Source organism: Bos taurus, chromosome 26 (assembly GCF_002263795.3).
Source record: "Bos taurus isolate L1 Dominette 01449 registration number 42190680 breed Hereford chromosome 26, ARS-UCD2.0, whole genome shotgun sequence".
Classification (NCBI taxonomy): domain Eukaryota; kingdom Metazoa; phylum Chordata; class Mammalia; order Artiodactyla; family Bovidae; genus Bos; species Bos taurus.
In genome coordinates this window covers 4,994,154-5,011,139 of record NC_037353.1, presented here as the reverse complement: position 1 = coordinate 5,011,139, position 16,986 = coordinate 4,994,154, and the positions used below count along the sequence as shown (strand labels likewise).

Genomic DNA, 16,986 nt, shown 5'->3' with positions numbered 1-16,986 from the left:
TCTATGGAATTACCCAAGACATTTTTCACAGAACAAAAATAAATAATCCTAAAATTAATATGAAACCACTGAAAGACCCAAAGCAATTCATAGGAAAAGGAACAAAGCAGAAGTCATAACCCTCACAGACTTCAGACAATACTAAAAAGCTATAGTAATCAAAAAAGCATGATATTGGCACAAAAACAGACATATGGATCAATGGAACAGAATAGAGAGAGCAGAAACAAACCCACACACCTATGGATAATTATCTTTGGAAAAGAAGGGAAGAATATACAATGGGGATAGGCAGTCTCTTCAGCAAGCAATGTTAGGAAAGTTGAAAAGTCACATATAAATCAATGAAATTAGAATACACGCTTACACAATACACAAAGATAAACTCAAAACAGCTTAGACTTAAATATTCTTTTTTTTAAATTTTATTTTATTTTTAAACTTTACAATATTGTATTAGTTTTGCCCAACATATATTCTTAAGACACGACACTATAAAGCTCCCAGAATAGAACACAGGCAAAACATTCTCTGACATAAATCTTACCAATTTTTCTTTTTTTAGGTCAACCTCCCAAGGCAACAGAAATAAAAGCAAACAAATAAATGGGACCTAGTTAAACTTGCAAGCTTCTTTACAGCAAGAAAAACCATAAACAAAAGGAAAAAGTCTAAAGCCTGGGAGAAAATATTTGTGAATGACATGACTAATAAGAATTTAATTTCTAAAATATACAAACAGTTCATACAACTCAACAACAAAATACAAGCAGCTCAACCAGAAAATGGACAGATGACCTACATAGACATTTCTCCAAAAAGACATGCAGATGGCCAATAGATGGCATAAAAAGATGTTTATCATCACTAACTATTAGAGAAAGGCAAATCAAAACTACAATGAGGTACCACCTCACACTGGTCAGAAAGGGCATCATTAAAAGGTCTACAAACAACAAACAGACTGATTCCAAAGAGAAAGTAATTTACCAGTAAACAAGCCAAATGCGATCCAAAAGTCTACAAGCAATAAGTGCTGGAGAGGATGTGGAGAAAAGGGAACCCTCTTACACTGTTGGTGGGAATGCACACTAGTACAGACACTATGGAGAACAGTGTGGAGATTCCTTAAAAAACTGGAAATAGAACTGCCATACGACCCAGCAATCCCACTGCTGGGCATACACACTGAGGAAACCAGAAGGGAAAGAGACATGTGTACCCCAATGTTCATCGCAGCACTGTTTATAATAGCCAGGACATGGAAGCAACCTAGATGTCCATCAGCAGATGAATGGATAAGAAAGCAGTGGTACATATACACAATGGAGTATTACTCAGCCATTAAAAAGAATACATTTGAATCAGTTCTAATGAGGTGGATGAAACTGGAGCCTATTTTACAGAGTGAAGTAAGCCAGAAAGAAAAACACCAATACAGTATACTAACACATATATATGAAATTTAGAAAGATGGTAATGACAACCCTGTATGCAAGAGAGCAAAAGAGACACAGATGTATAGAACAGTCTTTTGGACTCTGTGGGGGGTGGGGGGGAATGATTTGGGAGAATGGCATTAAAATATGTATAATATCATATAAGAAACGAGTCGCCAGTCCAGGTTCGATGCAAAATACAGGAAACTTGGGGCTGGTGCACTGGGATGACCCAGAGGGATGGTATGGGGAGGGAGGTGGGAGGGGGGTTCAGGATGGGGAACACGTGTACACCCGTGGCAGATGCATGTTGATGTATGGCAAAACCAACATAATATTGTAAATTAAAAAAATAATAATAATAAATTTTAAAAAAAGGGACAAGATACAAAATGACATTGGCTTAAATTAGACAAATATATTCTATAATTCTACAAACATGCTACATTATAAAATTCATATGACTTGGATATGAGTATTCCTAATTAAAGCCAGTAAAAGATGCATTGTGGGAATGGGCAAACTAAGTAGAGGGAGTCAATTGTATGGTGATGGATAACAATTAGACTTGTGGTGGTGACTACCCTGTGGTGTAAACAGATGCTGAACTCTAATGTTATATACCTGAAACCAGATATAAAAAAGAAGGGTGTCTGTGAGTAACACAGCTTGGGGAGACTCTTGCAGCTTGCCAATTTGTGCCATTATTCAAATTGTTTTTATAAAAGCAAGACTGACTATAAGACAAGACAAGGCAAGATAAATTCTAAGATAACAGCTGTCCTTATTCCATTTTAGACAGTCTTAGCAACCCAGGCAAAACTCTGATTTGTGGGGTGCAAAGAATGTTGCTATGATTAAAGGACACAATGAGTGAGGGCAATGGTAGAAATGAGAACAGCATCAGAGCTGACTTTTCCCCTCTAGGTTGAACACAACAGATCCATTCCTATTCTCCCCTTGTCACCTCCTTCCACATCTGCCCCAACTGCTCAGTCACTGAATTACGGGCCTCTCCCACTGTACAAGGGCAACCCATTCTGGTGGGAGAGTTCTATTACTGCCCACCTCACCACAAAGTTCTTAAAGAGTTTGAATTTAGATGTGAAATAGATGAGGGAGTCATATACTCCTCATCATATTTGAAGTGGCTCATAAATCCCAAACACTGTAGGGAGATGATTCAGGTTCATTAGGTTGAGTATCTGACATTTGAATTTTATAGAATGGAAATTTGGGAGTAGGCAATGTGATGTACTTCTTGAGTTTTCACAAGGTCCTGTACAATTACTGCTTATGACACCCCCGTATGTACATATTCACACATGCTTTTCTTGGCACTCAAGACTAGAATACAAATGAGTGAAAATAAAGTTGCATTAGAGAGCTACTTAAGTCTATTCAAGTTTTTCAACTTTTTCAGAAAGAAGACACTTAACTTTGGTTATGTAGATGTTCTTAATATCTAAATACTTAGGTATGCCTGAGAATTACGGGGCTGAGACATTGCCAGGAAACTTCTGCTCAGCTTCTTTTAATTTTTGTCAGCTTTGTAAGCACATTGCCACTCACCTCTCAACCAACACTTACTGCTTGTAAGAGCAGCCTCTTGTTGGCAATCCAAGGGAACTTTCTGTCCTCAAGCCAATACCTAGTTGTGCTCTCAAACTTTGCCATGAATTAGGCTGGGCTTATCCTACTTTTCCAAGGTTACCACCCATTTATTCTGAGCACTATGCTCTCTCCTTATTCAGATATTTGATAAACTTCCAAGATTTCAGAAAGAGAAACAATGGTTCTCTCAGACAGATGGTCCTTCTTCTTTTCTTATTCTTCTTTCAAGGAGTTTTTAAAAAAAATATTTTTGTTGACGAACACTGAAAATAAACTCAAATTATACAATGAAAATTTGACATATTAACAAACACATGCAAATATTTAAATTATAATAGAGTTGTAATAGAGGGGCAAAGAGAAAAAAAAAAACAATGTACTAACGTCTCTATCCAAAACTCTGCCTGTGCTGTTCAGGAAAAGCATTTGTTTGACAGGATCCAACAATACCCAGTAATCCACGTTGTCCTTTAAAGAGAGTTCTATGGTTGGGTCTGGTCCTCCAGCAGTCCCTTTGATCAGCATGTTATCCACCAGAATTGTACCTGCAAACCAAAGAAAGTTATTTGAAAATACATTCTACATGTATTCATTCTTCAACAAGGTTCATAAACTCATACCCTGGCTGACTTGCATATCTGTTTCAAAGCAGAAGATATTCAAACGTTTATCTGGCATGATATAGAAAATGCTCTGTTTCAAAAAGGCAAAAAAAAAATCTTTGTAATGCTATTTGTAAATGATATTTTAAGAAGATGAGGTGCAAGGCAGAGATTCAAACACTTGGTGAGTTTCACCATCTATTTCTTGTTTCCTTTTAAGAGCATCAGTGTGTTCCCCTCCCTGTCCATCACTTCTCACAGGAGTTATCACTGAATTTTATCCTGAACAAAAGAAAAAGCCTATAATAACAGAGGCTGATACTTCAGTTCACTCAGTAAGACTTCTGATATGAAAAAAGATATCCTGAAAGTAAGAGAAAGGAAGAATAAGGAAAAGATAAAGAAGTAGCAGAGACTCCCATGGTGAGAACTACTTCTTTTCTCTTTTATCTTACAGCAAATCCATGAAACATAAATCTTAATGTGAAAGGCAAAACTAATGTGCAGATACACAAGAGAAGCTGTTCTTCTTTAAGGCATGTCTGGAGTACTCAACTAGAACAACATACTATTTTAATGTCACATTTCAATGCTTGCTTTCTTATTATTCTTCCAGTGGGCTGAATTTTAGACATTTGGTGAATAAGAGAGTAGATTTCTAGTCTCTCCTACTCTTGTTAAAGAGTTCATATATTTTATAAGTTGAACACAAACAGCACTGATGCAATTCAAAACCCCCCTTTTCCCCTCATATTGCAATGATTCCTTCGACAAACAAGGCACTATAACTTACAGCAATCATTTTCAGCTGATCCATTTTATTAAACTTATGGCATAAAGAAGAGTTGTGACTATGCAGATAAAAATGTACCCTCCTAAGAACATTTGAATAAATAGGCTTTATCTAGAGAATTCAGTGCTTTAGGATAGTATACAAGAATCGATAGATAATCTATAAATTTGAATCTAGCTTGAAGAATAATAATACAAAATGCATTTGTTGCATTTCCTTAAGGCACAAAATTGGCCTAAATATTATATCATTGCATAATTATAAACAAAAGGGAGAGTCTCTTGACGATTTTTCTTAGAATGTTAATAATAGTAATAATAATCTATAATGTTTATCATATTATTACCAATGAGCTTTATTTCACTACAGAATGCTGAGAGGCACCATTCTTCTTTCACAGTGATATATCTAAGTAATATTTAAATACTTCAATGTTTTGGCCACCTGATGAGAAGAGCTGACTCACTGTAAAAGACCCTAATGCTGGGAAAGATTGAAGGTGGGAGGAGAAGGAGACGTCAGAAGATGAGATGGTTGGATGGCATCACCAACACAACTGACGTGAGTTTGAGTAGGCTCTGGGAGTTGGTGATGGACAGGGAAGCCTGGCATGCTGAAGTCCATGGGGTTGCAGAGTCGGACACCACTGAGTGACTGAACTGAACTTAATTGAACTGAATATTTGAATACACACACACACACACACACACACACACACACACACACTTTTCTAAATGGCGTTCTATTTACTTTTACTTTTGCACATATTAGTGCACATACATTTAAATATATGAGTGAAACTGATCCTTCTTTTTTTTAAAAAAACTGAACTGGCAAATATATAACCTACAGATAGTCAAAAGCACAGATCAGACAATGGTGGCATTTTTTTGTCTACAAATATGTTCTGTGCCTGAGTATATATACTCTTTTACAAATGCTTCACATAGCTAACCTTTGAAAAGTTATTCAGTCTGTGTTTTCAATATGTAATTAACAAATTAAATAAGATTCTATTTTCTGTCTAGAAAAATAAATGTATAATAAGTACATCAATTAACAAGTAACATTTATGCCTTGATTCAATAACGCATAATAGAATTTTAGCAGTTCTTTCTCTAGTATACATATAGACTATGAGGGACACAAAGAGAGGGCATAATAAAGCATGGTTAAAATCATAAAAAAGAAATTAACTTAGTGTTACACTCATATCATAGAGGTGAAGAAAGCAGATCTTGGAGCTGACAGAGATAAAATCCGATCTTGGATTCACCATTTACTAGCCATGTGAAGGTGGATAGATTACTTAACTCCACTCACCTTCAGTTTCCCTCCTCTACAAAACCAAAATGGGTAAAATAGAAGAGGTAACTTTTTATTATGACACCACATGCATGTACTTGGGAAAAAAAAAATGTGTTCTTATATTGAAAGCACTAACAAAAGCTTAAACAACCCCAGTAAAAATACTAACATGGTTAAATATTTAATGATATTTTCTCCAAGCATCATAGTCAATCTTTCAGCCTTAAATACTGGGGTTTATGCTTCTTCCTTCAAAAAGTAGTTATTGAGAGTCATTTGCTTCTAAATGGACTTGGTGGCTTGGTGATAAGAGAATCTGCCTGCCAATGTAGGAGACAGGGGTTTGATCCCTGGGTCAGGAAGATCCCCTGGAGAAGGAATTAGCAACCCACTCCAGTATTCTTGCCTGGGAAATCCTGTGGACAGAAAACCCTGGTAAGCTGCAGTCCATGGGGTCACAAAAGAGTCTTAGTGACTAAATACTAAGTTTTAGTTTAGTGACTTACTAAAAGTGACTAAACGTTTTAGTGGCTAAACAACAACAAAATGCTTCCAACTACAGACTTTTTTCAACGAAATTGAAAAATCTGATCGAGCACTTAAGCTTTCTTCATTAATCTATTGTTTTAAACTTGGAAAAACAATTTCACAGCTTCTTCATCTGTACCCATAGCTTCCTCCATATTAGCATAGTATCAATCATAGCCATTAATGTAAACTCTAGTTGCATTAAATAAAGGTGCTGCAGTAGATTTTCAGCTTTTGTATTAAGATTCTCTTACATAGCTATTTATTTTTAACTATGATAAAATTGTGCCCAGTTCAGTTCAGTCACTCAGTCGTGTCTGACTCCTTGCGACCCCATGAATCACAGCACGCCAGGCCTCCCTGTCCATCACCAACTCCCAGAGTTCACTCAGACTCACATCCATCGAGTCAGTGATGCCATCCAGCCATCTCATCGTCTGTCATCCCCAGAATATATCAAAACAGAAATATACTATAAAATAACTTATGAATCAATAAAACTGCCTCCTTATACCAGCCCCATTCCCCTTCTTACAAGGTGTATAAGGTAATTTGCATCAAAGAAGAGCCTGTTAGGTTGGTCGGGGACTAAGTGAGATAATGCATGTGAAGTACTGATTGCAGTCCTTGGTACAGAAAAAAAAAAACAAAAACTGCAAAATGTGAATTATGGTTATTGCTCTTAATGTTATTAACTCCATCTTGCAAGAGAAAGCATTTGAAACTAAAGCAAAATGACTTATTTTATGTTCCAGCAGTTTTTATAAACCAAATCCACGTTTCATGCTACAAAGCTAAGATAGGTGTGGCAAGCTGTCTGGAGAATTTAAATGGGCTCAAAAGATTTGAATGCAAAGTATCCACTCTGGGAAGTTAGAAGGCAGGGAGAGAATGCACACTGTAGAAAAAATTATAAAGATAACTCCTTGTCTCTGGTGAATGAGAGTCCATCCAAGGATTGATAGGTGAGCCATCCAGGCCTGCTCACTTGGGAGTGACTCGCTTTTTCCACTTAGTAACATTAGACAGTTTTGATTTTTCTCAAAGAAGCTAAATTTAGATTTCATGGCAAGAAAAGGATCTTATTCAACAAATTCAGACTCATAGTGATCTTTAGATTGAATACTTTTTACTCATCCCCAGCATATGTTTGATTCTATTAGGGACTAAACACACACATACACACATATACATTATATATTAGAGGAACTAAAGTCATAATTGGATATTTAATATTTCCATGAAAATTGTATTTGCTTCTTTAACTAGACAGTTATAACACAAGTGGGTTAGTCTCTAAAAATGCTGTGGAGGTAGCAGTGGCAAGAGGGGTTTGTTGCCTTTCTAATTAACCCAATTCAAAGATGCTGAAAGAGTAAGTTCTACACAGAGAGAAAGTAATTGACTGCTTGGGCTCATTCCAAACATTAAAATAAGAAAATCACTCTGTGCACAGAATACAGTACTTGCCATAAAACAATTAATTATGCAAAGTTGTATAATAATATGAATGCATAAAATCTCTCAGAACAATCTTTCTCCAGTTAAAGTCAACTGGAAAGAAGTTCAGCTGCAACTGAACTTCTTTTTCTTGCATTTACCCCTTGTAAGTGAAACCATAAACAAAGTTCCCAAATTATTTAATTAAAACAATTTTTTAAAAAGCTGAAATTGTAGCTAATAGACAGTTTTTCAGTGAGATTAAACAGTAAGCATGGCCGCTGTGTAGTTGTATTTTTATTGAGTAAAATACAATTTGTTACAATACTACAATAAATACAAATTTATTGTAGTTTTATTGAGTAAAATCTAGATTCCAAGATTACCCAGCTAAACAAAACTCTTCTCATGCTCAAATCCTCATCTTTGCCAAAAATTTCCTGGACTTTCCTAGACTATTCTCATACTTTGATTTTTAACATTTCTTAATTTACAATTATATAAATTGTAAACAGATTCATAATGTGTAAACACATTTTAGTTAAGCATATGTTCGTATCATATCTAGATAACTAATTGGTAAAAGGAAGGAAATATATGTGTACCCACCAACTTCATAAAGAAACTATCAATATTGATTGGACTGTGTTTCAATGTTAGGAATATATTAATTACACTGCAATGTTTGCTAAAAATGGAAAATGATATCAATTAAATCAACAGTGATTAAAACAGAAAAAAAAACATATACTGCTTTGCAAAACTATGTTGGTTTTTAAAAATTATTTTATTTACTTCAAAAGAACAAACCATTACAAAATGGACAGCTTTGTTCAAGTGTACTTCACTCATATTACTTAGGTAATAATACCTTTTCTTTACTTATATTTTATTTCATGATACGTGATAGGTGATATATCAAGTATGACATAGGCATACAACTATAACACTTTAAGAATAAAGGGATTGTTTCCCTCCTATTCTTTACTTTTCTCTTAGAAATTGATTTAGACAATTGCTAGTATTTCTATTCTGTTGTAAATAAAGTAGTAAGCAAATGCATAATGTTATGCACTTTTATGTAGAATGCATGCTTATTTATTTAACTAAAAATAGGATCATAGAATTTGAGAACTTGAATAAAACCTACTATCTCTTATATAAATGTATATTATATATTTATGATACATATGATGCATATGTACACACACACACACATGAAAAATGAAGCAAATCATCTGGTATTTCCAAATTTCCCCAAGCACTAAAATAACCTGACCAAGGTGGTGTAGACAATAAATGCGTTGTTGTTGCTGTTCAGTCACTAAGTTGTGTACAACTCTTTGAGACCCCATGGACTACAGCACACCAGGCTTCCCTGTCCTTCACTATCTCCCCAAGTTTGCTCAAACTCATGTCCAAACTCATGTCATCTCATCCTCTATCACCCTCTTCTCCTCCTACCCTCAATCTTTCCTTGCATCAGGGTCTTTTCCAATGATTTGGCTCTTCACATCAGGTGATGAAAGTATTGAAGTATATCTAAGACCAAATTCCAGGTTACTAATTCATAGTTTAGATCTCCTTTCCCTATATCTTGCTATCATCTTGGAAATACACAAATGTTTTAATTTAAATATGAAAGTATAAGAACTTTGTTAGCTTTGTTTTAAGTTCATAGGAAACACAGGCAAAAATCCAGTTGAGTTGTAACCTCATTATTTGGAGTTTTGTGCTCTATAATTTATTGACAATATTTAAAGGGGAAAAGTGGAAACAACTTTAAAGTAAAAGAATAGTATAAATTATACTATTAACAGCATAAAGTACAGGGAGAATTGTACAATATAATTATAAACTACCTGAGCTTAGAACTAATTTTCCCCAAATTATATCTGTAAGGATAGAGAAGCCTGGCGGGCTTCAGTCCATGGAGTTACAAAGAGTTGGACACAACTGAGCGACTAACACTTACACTTTCCTAGATATAGGTATAGTCTCTGACCTTATAACTAACAACTCAAAGAGAATAGATAGTTGACGTTAAGGATAGTTCAATAAAACTTCAGGTCAGACTTGGCGTACCAGTTTAAGAAATGAACATACTAACCTAGCATCCCTTGGGACAGGGATTACTATTGTACCTCTCCTCTCCACTGTGGCAGAGGAAGCATTCTGAACAAACAAGGTGGATTCTGAGCTTAGAGAAGCTAAAACGGCTCCATGGTAGACAGGCTCTTAAGGTACCCCCATGATACTTGCCTCCTGGTGAAATGGAGAAGGACCCTATGATCCTTCCCCTCATGTCCTCTGCCTGCGTTTCGTCTGTGGAAAAACTTTAGCCAAAGAATAAGCTTAATCAGAGAAATAAGAGCACACAGAAACAAAGGAAAACAGTCAAAGAAGACCAAGTACTAATAATGTAGTTATTAAGCATAGTCAAAAACCTCTGGCTCCTTCTCACAGGCTGTAGATAATATTTTGAGCCATATTCTGTGAGCTGTCTTATAGATAGAGACCCCCACCAGGTGGAAGTTAACTACATAATGACCAGACTGTAGCCATGACATGCTGCTGCTGCTAAGTCACTTCAGTCGTGTCCGACTCTGTGCGACCCCAGAGACGGCAGCCCACCAGGCTCCCCCTGTCCCTGGGATTCTCCAGGCAAGAACACTGGAGTGGGTTGCCATTTCCTTCTCCAACGCATTAAAATGAAAAGTGAAAGTGAAGTCGCTCAGTCGTGTCCGACTCCTAACGACCCCATGGACTGCAGCCTACCAGGCTCCTCCATCCGTGGGATTTTCCAGGCAAGAGTACTGGAGTGGTGTGCCATTGCCTTCTCCGTAGCCATGACATAAGCTGTCACAATTTCAAGAACTGGCATCAAAAAATGGAAACAAAATGACCCTGAAACTATACCTACAACAATCAAGATGATGCTGGCCAGACACTGAAGACCAGTTTTCAAGACGACTGTCAGAATTGACTGTGCTGTTTCTGCTTGTAGCCCCTTCCCTTCATCTATAGAAACCTTTGCCCACTTACTGTCAGTGGAGGGAGTCGGCCTTTGGAAAAGCATCCACTCTCCCCTACACCATACCTCCCCACCCCCAGCATGTAAAATAAAACAAACTTTCCTCCTTTCCATCAACCTGGCCTCTTCTTTTTGGCTTTTCATCAGTGAGCAGACAGATCCTACCCTCATTAACACTGGATTTATGTGATTCCCTTCTCCTGAGTGTGGGTGGGACCTGTGACTTGCTTTTAACTGAAAGAATATGGTAAAAGTTATGGGAAGTCCTATTTACATGTATAATATGTGTCTATGTTACATGAGATTCTAGTGACTATCTTGTTGAGCCTTTCTCTCTTTCCCTTTCTGGCCTTGATAAAATAGTTACCCATGTTGGGAAGCCCACATACTAAGGAGCTATGACAGCCTTTAGGAGCTATGGGTAGTCAGCTGACAGGTAGTCAGCTGACAGGCAGTCAGACACAGAAGACTTCAGTCTTACAACCACAGGAAGGCAATTTTGTCAAGCCTGAATTACCTTGGAAGCAAAGACTTCCCTAGCTAATCAAGTCTTAGTTGAAGCTACAGCCTTGGCAACAGCTTGATTATAGTCTTGTGAGGCCATGAGTAGAGGACTGAACTATGCTATGCCTGGACTCCAGGCCTAAAGAAACTGTGAAATGATAGATGTATGCTGTTGTGAAACTCTGTTTCAATACAGCTAACACAGCCCTAAAGGCAAAAAATCTAAGTTCAAACTCTTGGGCTCACTACTTACTACATCTATGATCTTAGGTAAGTCCCTTAGATTCTTGTAATCAGCAATATGCATTGCTATGAAAAATAAAGTAATGAATGTAAGTAAAGGCACATAGTTACTCAACAAATAATACTTTTCATCTCACTTTCACTGGGGTGGGCGTTTGTATAGATTGAATTACATAAAGTTATTATTCATCTTCAGTTCAGCTCAATCTCTCAGTCGTGTCTGACTCTTTGTAACCCCGTGAATCGCAGCATGCCAGGCCTCCCTGTCCATCACCACATCCTGTAGTTCACCCAAACTCTTAGAGTCAGTGATGCCATCCAGTCATCTCATCCTCTGTTGTCCCCTTCTCCTCCTGCCCCCAGTCCCTCCCAGCATGAGGTTCTTTTCCAATGAGTCAACTCTTCGCATGAGGTGGCCAGAGTATTGGAATTTCAGCCTCAGCATCAGTCCTTCCAGTGAACACCCAGGACTGGTCTCCTTTAGGATAGACTAGTTGGATCTCCTTCCTGTCCAGGGAACTCTCAAGAGTCTTCTCCAAGACCACAGTTCAAAAGCATCAATTCTTCGGTGCTAAGCTTTCTTCACAGTCCAACTCTCACATCCATACATGACCACTGGAAAAACCATAGCCTTGACTAGATGGACCTTTGTTGGCAAAGTAATATTTCTGCTTTTTAATATGCTATCTAGGTTGGTCATAACTGTCCTTCCAAGGAGTCTTTTAATTTCATGGCTGCAGTCACCATCTGCAGTGATTTTGGAGCCCCCCAAAATAAAGTCTGACACTGTTTCCACTGTTTCCCCATCTATTTCCCATGAAGTGATGGGACCAGATGCCATGATCTTAATTTTCTGAATGTTGAACTTTTTTATCTTATTTCATTAAATTTGAAACACTAGCCACATAGTTTATAATTTAATACCACTTTTTAAAAACTGAGATAGAAGAAGCACATAACATACACAAAAGCCAACAGAAAAATAAGAGAATACTGTGCATATGCAAAACAGAAAATGAAAGTGGGGACAAATTTATTCACACTATCACTGAGAATTTATCATAAATGAAAGGCCACTTCTTCCTGGTGTAAAGTGAAGAAGATAGCACACATGGGAGTTCATATTATTGACGTCAAAGGGTTTATCAATATGTGTTTATTCTATCAGCTGAGCTAACTGATAAAATATAAACTCTTAGTGAATTATACTATATCCAATCCACAGGCATATGAAAATAATGGAGGTTACTACTCTCAAAATATAGCAAGATCCTATTTTCAAACAATCAAAATGATACAGTTGAAATAAAGAAACAGGTCATAGTGTATATATGTCTATACATTAAATATGATTATAAAAAAGCAGATAAAAAAATGAACCAGACCATATATATGTCTCCACCATTGGAAAGACTATAGACTTTAGAAGGGAAGTTGCTGTTCTCTCCACTTTAAGAAATCTTTTCTTTCAGGTTTAAACAAATCCCCACACAACTTTATTGAGTGACCCCATAAAGGTCCCCTGCTCTCAAAGCTGATGAAAAATGACATTTATCTAATAAAAGCACATTCAAGACAGAATGTCCATTATATGACGTGGTTGTGTCAGTAAATGAAAAATGCATGCTTCACAGAAAAATTCTCAAGAGTAGCTCATAATCCTTATGCCACAATTCACCTTACATATTTTTGAAAAATATTACTCACTAGTAAATTTATCCTATTGCTAAATTCTACACTCCAATCAGAAAAAGCTATCTGTGCATATAAATATGCGAGTGAGTATGTGCACAATCATTTTCCTCAAACCTCAGTGATATATCGATTTTCCTCCATGTTTGGCTCTCTTTGTTCTACACACACACACATATACACAGATGTCCTCTGATATGCATGAGAAAGAATTTGTCTTCCATCTGAAACCTAAGAATAAAATTATTAGGTGAAAGAAAGAGATGATAAAATTTAGTAACTCTTTCTGGTGCGCATGGAGCCCACAGTGGGAGGATATTTCTAACAGAGACTCTTGGACAGATACAAAGTGCTTCTTGCTATACTGATTCTTAGAATAGGTCTACTCTACTCATTAATCGGAGAAGGCAATGGCACCCCACTCCAGTACTTTTGCCTAGAAAATCCCATGGACAGAGGAGCCTGGTAAGCTGCAGTCCATGGGGTCGCACAGAGTCGGACATGACCGAGCAACTTGACTTTCACTTTTCACTTTCATGCATTGGAGAAGGAAATGGCAACCCACTCCAGTGTTCTTGCCTGGAGAATCCCAGAGACGGAAAGCCTGGTGGGCTGCCGTCTATGGGGTTGCACAGAGTCAGACACGACTGAAGTGAGTTAACAGCAGCAGCAGCACTCATTAATGCTTGTTTCTAGGACTTTAATCTTTGTATAACCTTTTTTTTTTTTTTTTGATGGTCTCATCCAGTCCCATCTAAACTCTTGACTTATGACTCCCAAATTTGAATCTCCAGTCCCAGAAAGACACAAGACCTGCTCTTTTATCAACATTTGCTTTGTACTCTAATATCACTTTTGCAATGAAGATGTCTTCAATCACTGTATTTAATGATCTAACATACCATATATAGTCATATAATTTATATTTTTCCATTCCTTCAGCACATACCCCTCCCCAGATTAATTCCTGTGTAATCCATTAGGATTTGTACTTCTCATAAGTAATGCGTTTATTTTAAGCTTATAGACATTTTGAAATTTGTGGAAGGACACAAGGCAAATGTACTAAGTTTGAAATGTGCTTGGTGTTTATTGCAGAACTAGTTTGTAAGCTAGTGACTAAAAAGTCAAAGCAGGCATTTTTTAGGATACTGTCTTTTATTTTCAGGGAGACTGGGAGCCACAAGAAAGTTTTAAGCTGACATATTATAGAAGGGCAACTTTAGCCATTGTGTTGAATATGGACTGAGGCAGACGAAGGTCTGAAACAGGAAGATTATTTGTGATTTTATTGGAGTATTCTGTTCAAGAGATAACAGTGACATAGGGAGATCCAACCAGTCCATTCTAAAGGACATCAGCCCTGGGTGTTTTTTGGAAGGAATGATGCTAAAGCTGAAACTCCAGTACTTTGGCCACCTCATGTGAAAAGTTGACTCATTGGAAAAGACTCTGATGCTGGGAGGGATTGGGGGCAGGACGAAAAGGGGACGACAGAAGATGAGATGGCTGGATGGCATCACAGACTCGATTGACATGAGTTTGAGTGAACTCTGGGAGTTGGTGATGGACAGGGAGGCCTGGCGTGCTACGATTCATGGGGTCACAAAGAGTCAGACACGACTGAACAACTGAACTGAACTGAACTGAGAACAAGTTGATAACAATAAAGATAGTAAAGCACAAAGGGCCAATGTGGGTATGTTCTATATATAATGGTATTTCCTCATAAACTGGGTATTGAACATGAGAGACAGTGAGTCAACAACAACTAGTAAAAATTTGTCCTGGAAAAATTGTGAAGATGGAGTTTCCTTTATCTTATGTGAGAAAGATATCATGAGGAACAGGCACAGAAGTGAGTGGGAAGATCCAGAACTCATTTTGATCAGATCTGTTTCATTTGCTTATTAGACATATGGGTGAAAATGTGGAAGAGGCAGTTAGGATGTATGTTTCTGGTCCAGAAAAGAGGAAAAAGAGATCTGGACTAAAGATTTAAATATGAGAGTCATGAGTCAAGAGTTTAGATGTGACTGGGTGAGACAAAAAAAGAAAAGTTAAACGAAGATTAATATTTCTCCCCCACGTCTTCATAGTTGTACAGGAGAAGGAAATGGCAACCCACTCCAGTGTTCTTGCCTGGAGAATCCTAGGGACAGGGGAGCCTGGTGGGCTGTTGTCTCTGGGGTTGCACAGAGTCGGATATGACTGAAGCGACTTAGCAGCAGCAGCAGCAGCTGTATTACATAGTCTAGTCCAATATTCATGGGCTCATCTGGGCATCTCCCATAGAGCTAGCAATCAGAGACATCTGTCCTAGACTTTCCATCCTAAAGGAAATCAATTCTGAATACTCTTTGGAAGGACTGAGGCTGAAGCTGAAACTCCAATACTTTGGCCACCTTATGCGAAAGAACTGACTCATTTGAAAAGACCCTGATGCTGGGAAAGATTGAAGGTGGGAGGAGAAGGGGACAACAGAGGATGAGACATTTGGATGGCATCACTGACTTGATGGACGTGAGTTCGAGTAAGCTCTGGGAGTTGGTGATGGACAGGGAAGCCTGGTGTGTTGCAGTCCATGGGGTTGCAAAGAGTTGGACACGACTGAGTGATTGAACTGAACTGAACTGTCCTAGACTTGTGAATTTTAGTCCTAGAAAGAAAGGTCTGTTCCTTTTAATGTGGTTCCAGGATAAATATAAACCTCAGGTTTCCTCCTTTCAAAAAACAAACAAACAAACTTATATTTTAAAGAAAGGAAACAAAAACTGCTATGCACAAGAGGGTGTGATGGTAAATATTTAATGGTACTGAGGACTGCTGATGAGAAAGAAGGGCCTAAGAGTGTTTGAGTTTGTATTATTCCTTCTCAGTGCTAGGTTGTTTCAAGGATACTTCTGTATCTTTCCTCCAGACTTATTGTGACTTAGGCATGTGTGTGCTTATATCGGGCTTCCCTGATAGCTCAGTTGGTAAAGAATCCTCTTGCAATGCAGGAGGCCCCAGTTCAATTCCTGGGTCGAAAAGATGCCCTGGAGAAGGGATAGACTACCACGATCCCTGGTTTGGGAAGATCCTCTGGAGAAGGGAAAGGCTACCCACTCCAGTATTCTGGCCTGAAGAATTCTATGGACTGTATAGTCCACGGGGTCCCAAAGAGTTGGACGTGACTGAGTGACTTTAAATGTAAATGTAATGTGTTTATATACTCCTGATGAAATATTTTAAGATTTATGAAATAATTCTTAAAATACTTTTGTTGTACACTAAGCTAGAGGCTGTCTTTATGATTATTTAAGTAATTTTATTTGAAAATTCATTTAGATAATGCTATATGTAAGGGGTGGTCACAAAGGGTTGGACACAACTGAGTGTGCACACACACACACACACACACACAAACACACAGATACACATAAGCCCACTAATTTTTAGTGAGGAAAATATCAGTAAAATGAATGAAAAAAGTACATAGTGAGTCACCCTGGCATTTGTTAGCTTTATTAACAGGAGGAACACACAGGAATCCAGAATAGCAAGTAAAAGATGCTACTAAACACTATTCACATTATACATAATATATGTTTCTTACCCTTAGGCTAAGCATCGTTTGCTCGAACAATAATTCCAATAGAGCAAAAAACTAGAAGTCCATTAACAGATGTTAGGAAATAATTCTACATGGTAAGTGGGTCTCTCTCATTTGCTTTGCAGATATTCAGTGATAATCAGTCCTCTACTGCTCTTAAATTTCACACATTTTCCTCATCTCCTATCTCTGCT

General features: G+C 37.5%; 1 protein-coding gene across 1 annotated transcript in view; it reads right to left on the bottom strand.

The window, feature by feature from the left end:
- The window catches only part of PCDH15 (protocadherin related 15), a 1,060,244-nt gene that overhangs the window by 558,158 nt on the left and 485,100 nt on the right, over positions 1-16,986 (bottom strand). The window contains exon 4 of the mRNA XM_059881970.1: positions 3,438-3,598. Coding sequence (XP_059737953.1) covers positions 3,438-3,598 — 161 coding nt within the window. The remainder of the gene's footprint in view (positions 1-3,437; positions 3,599-16,986) is intronic.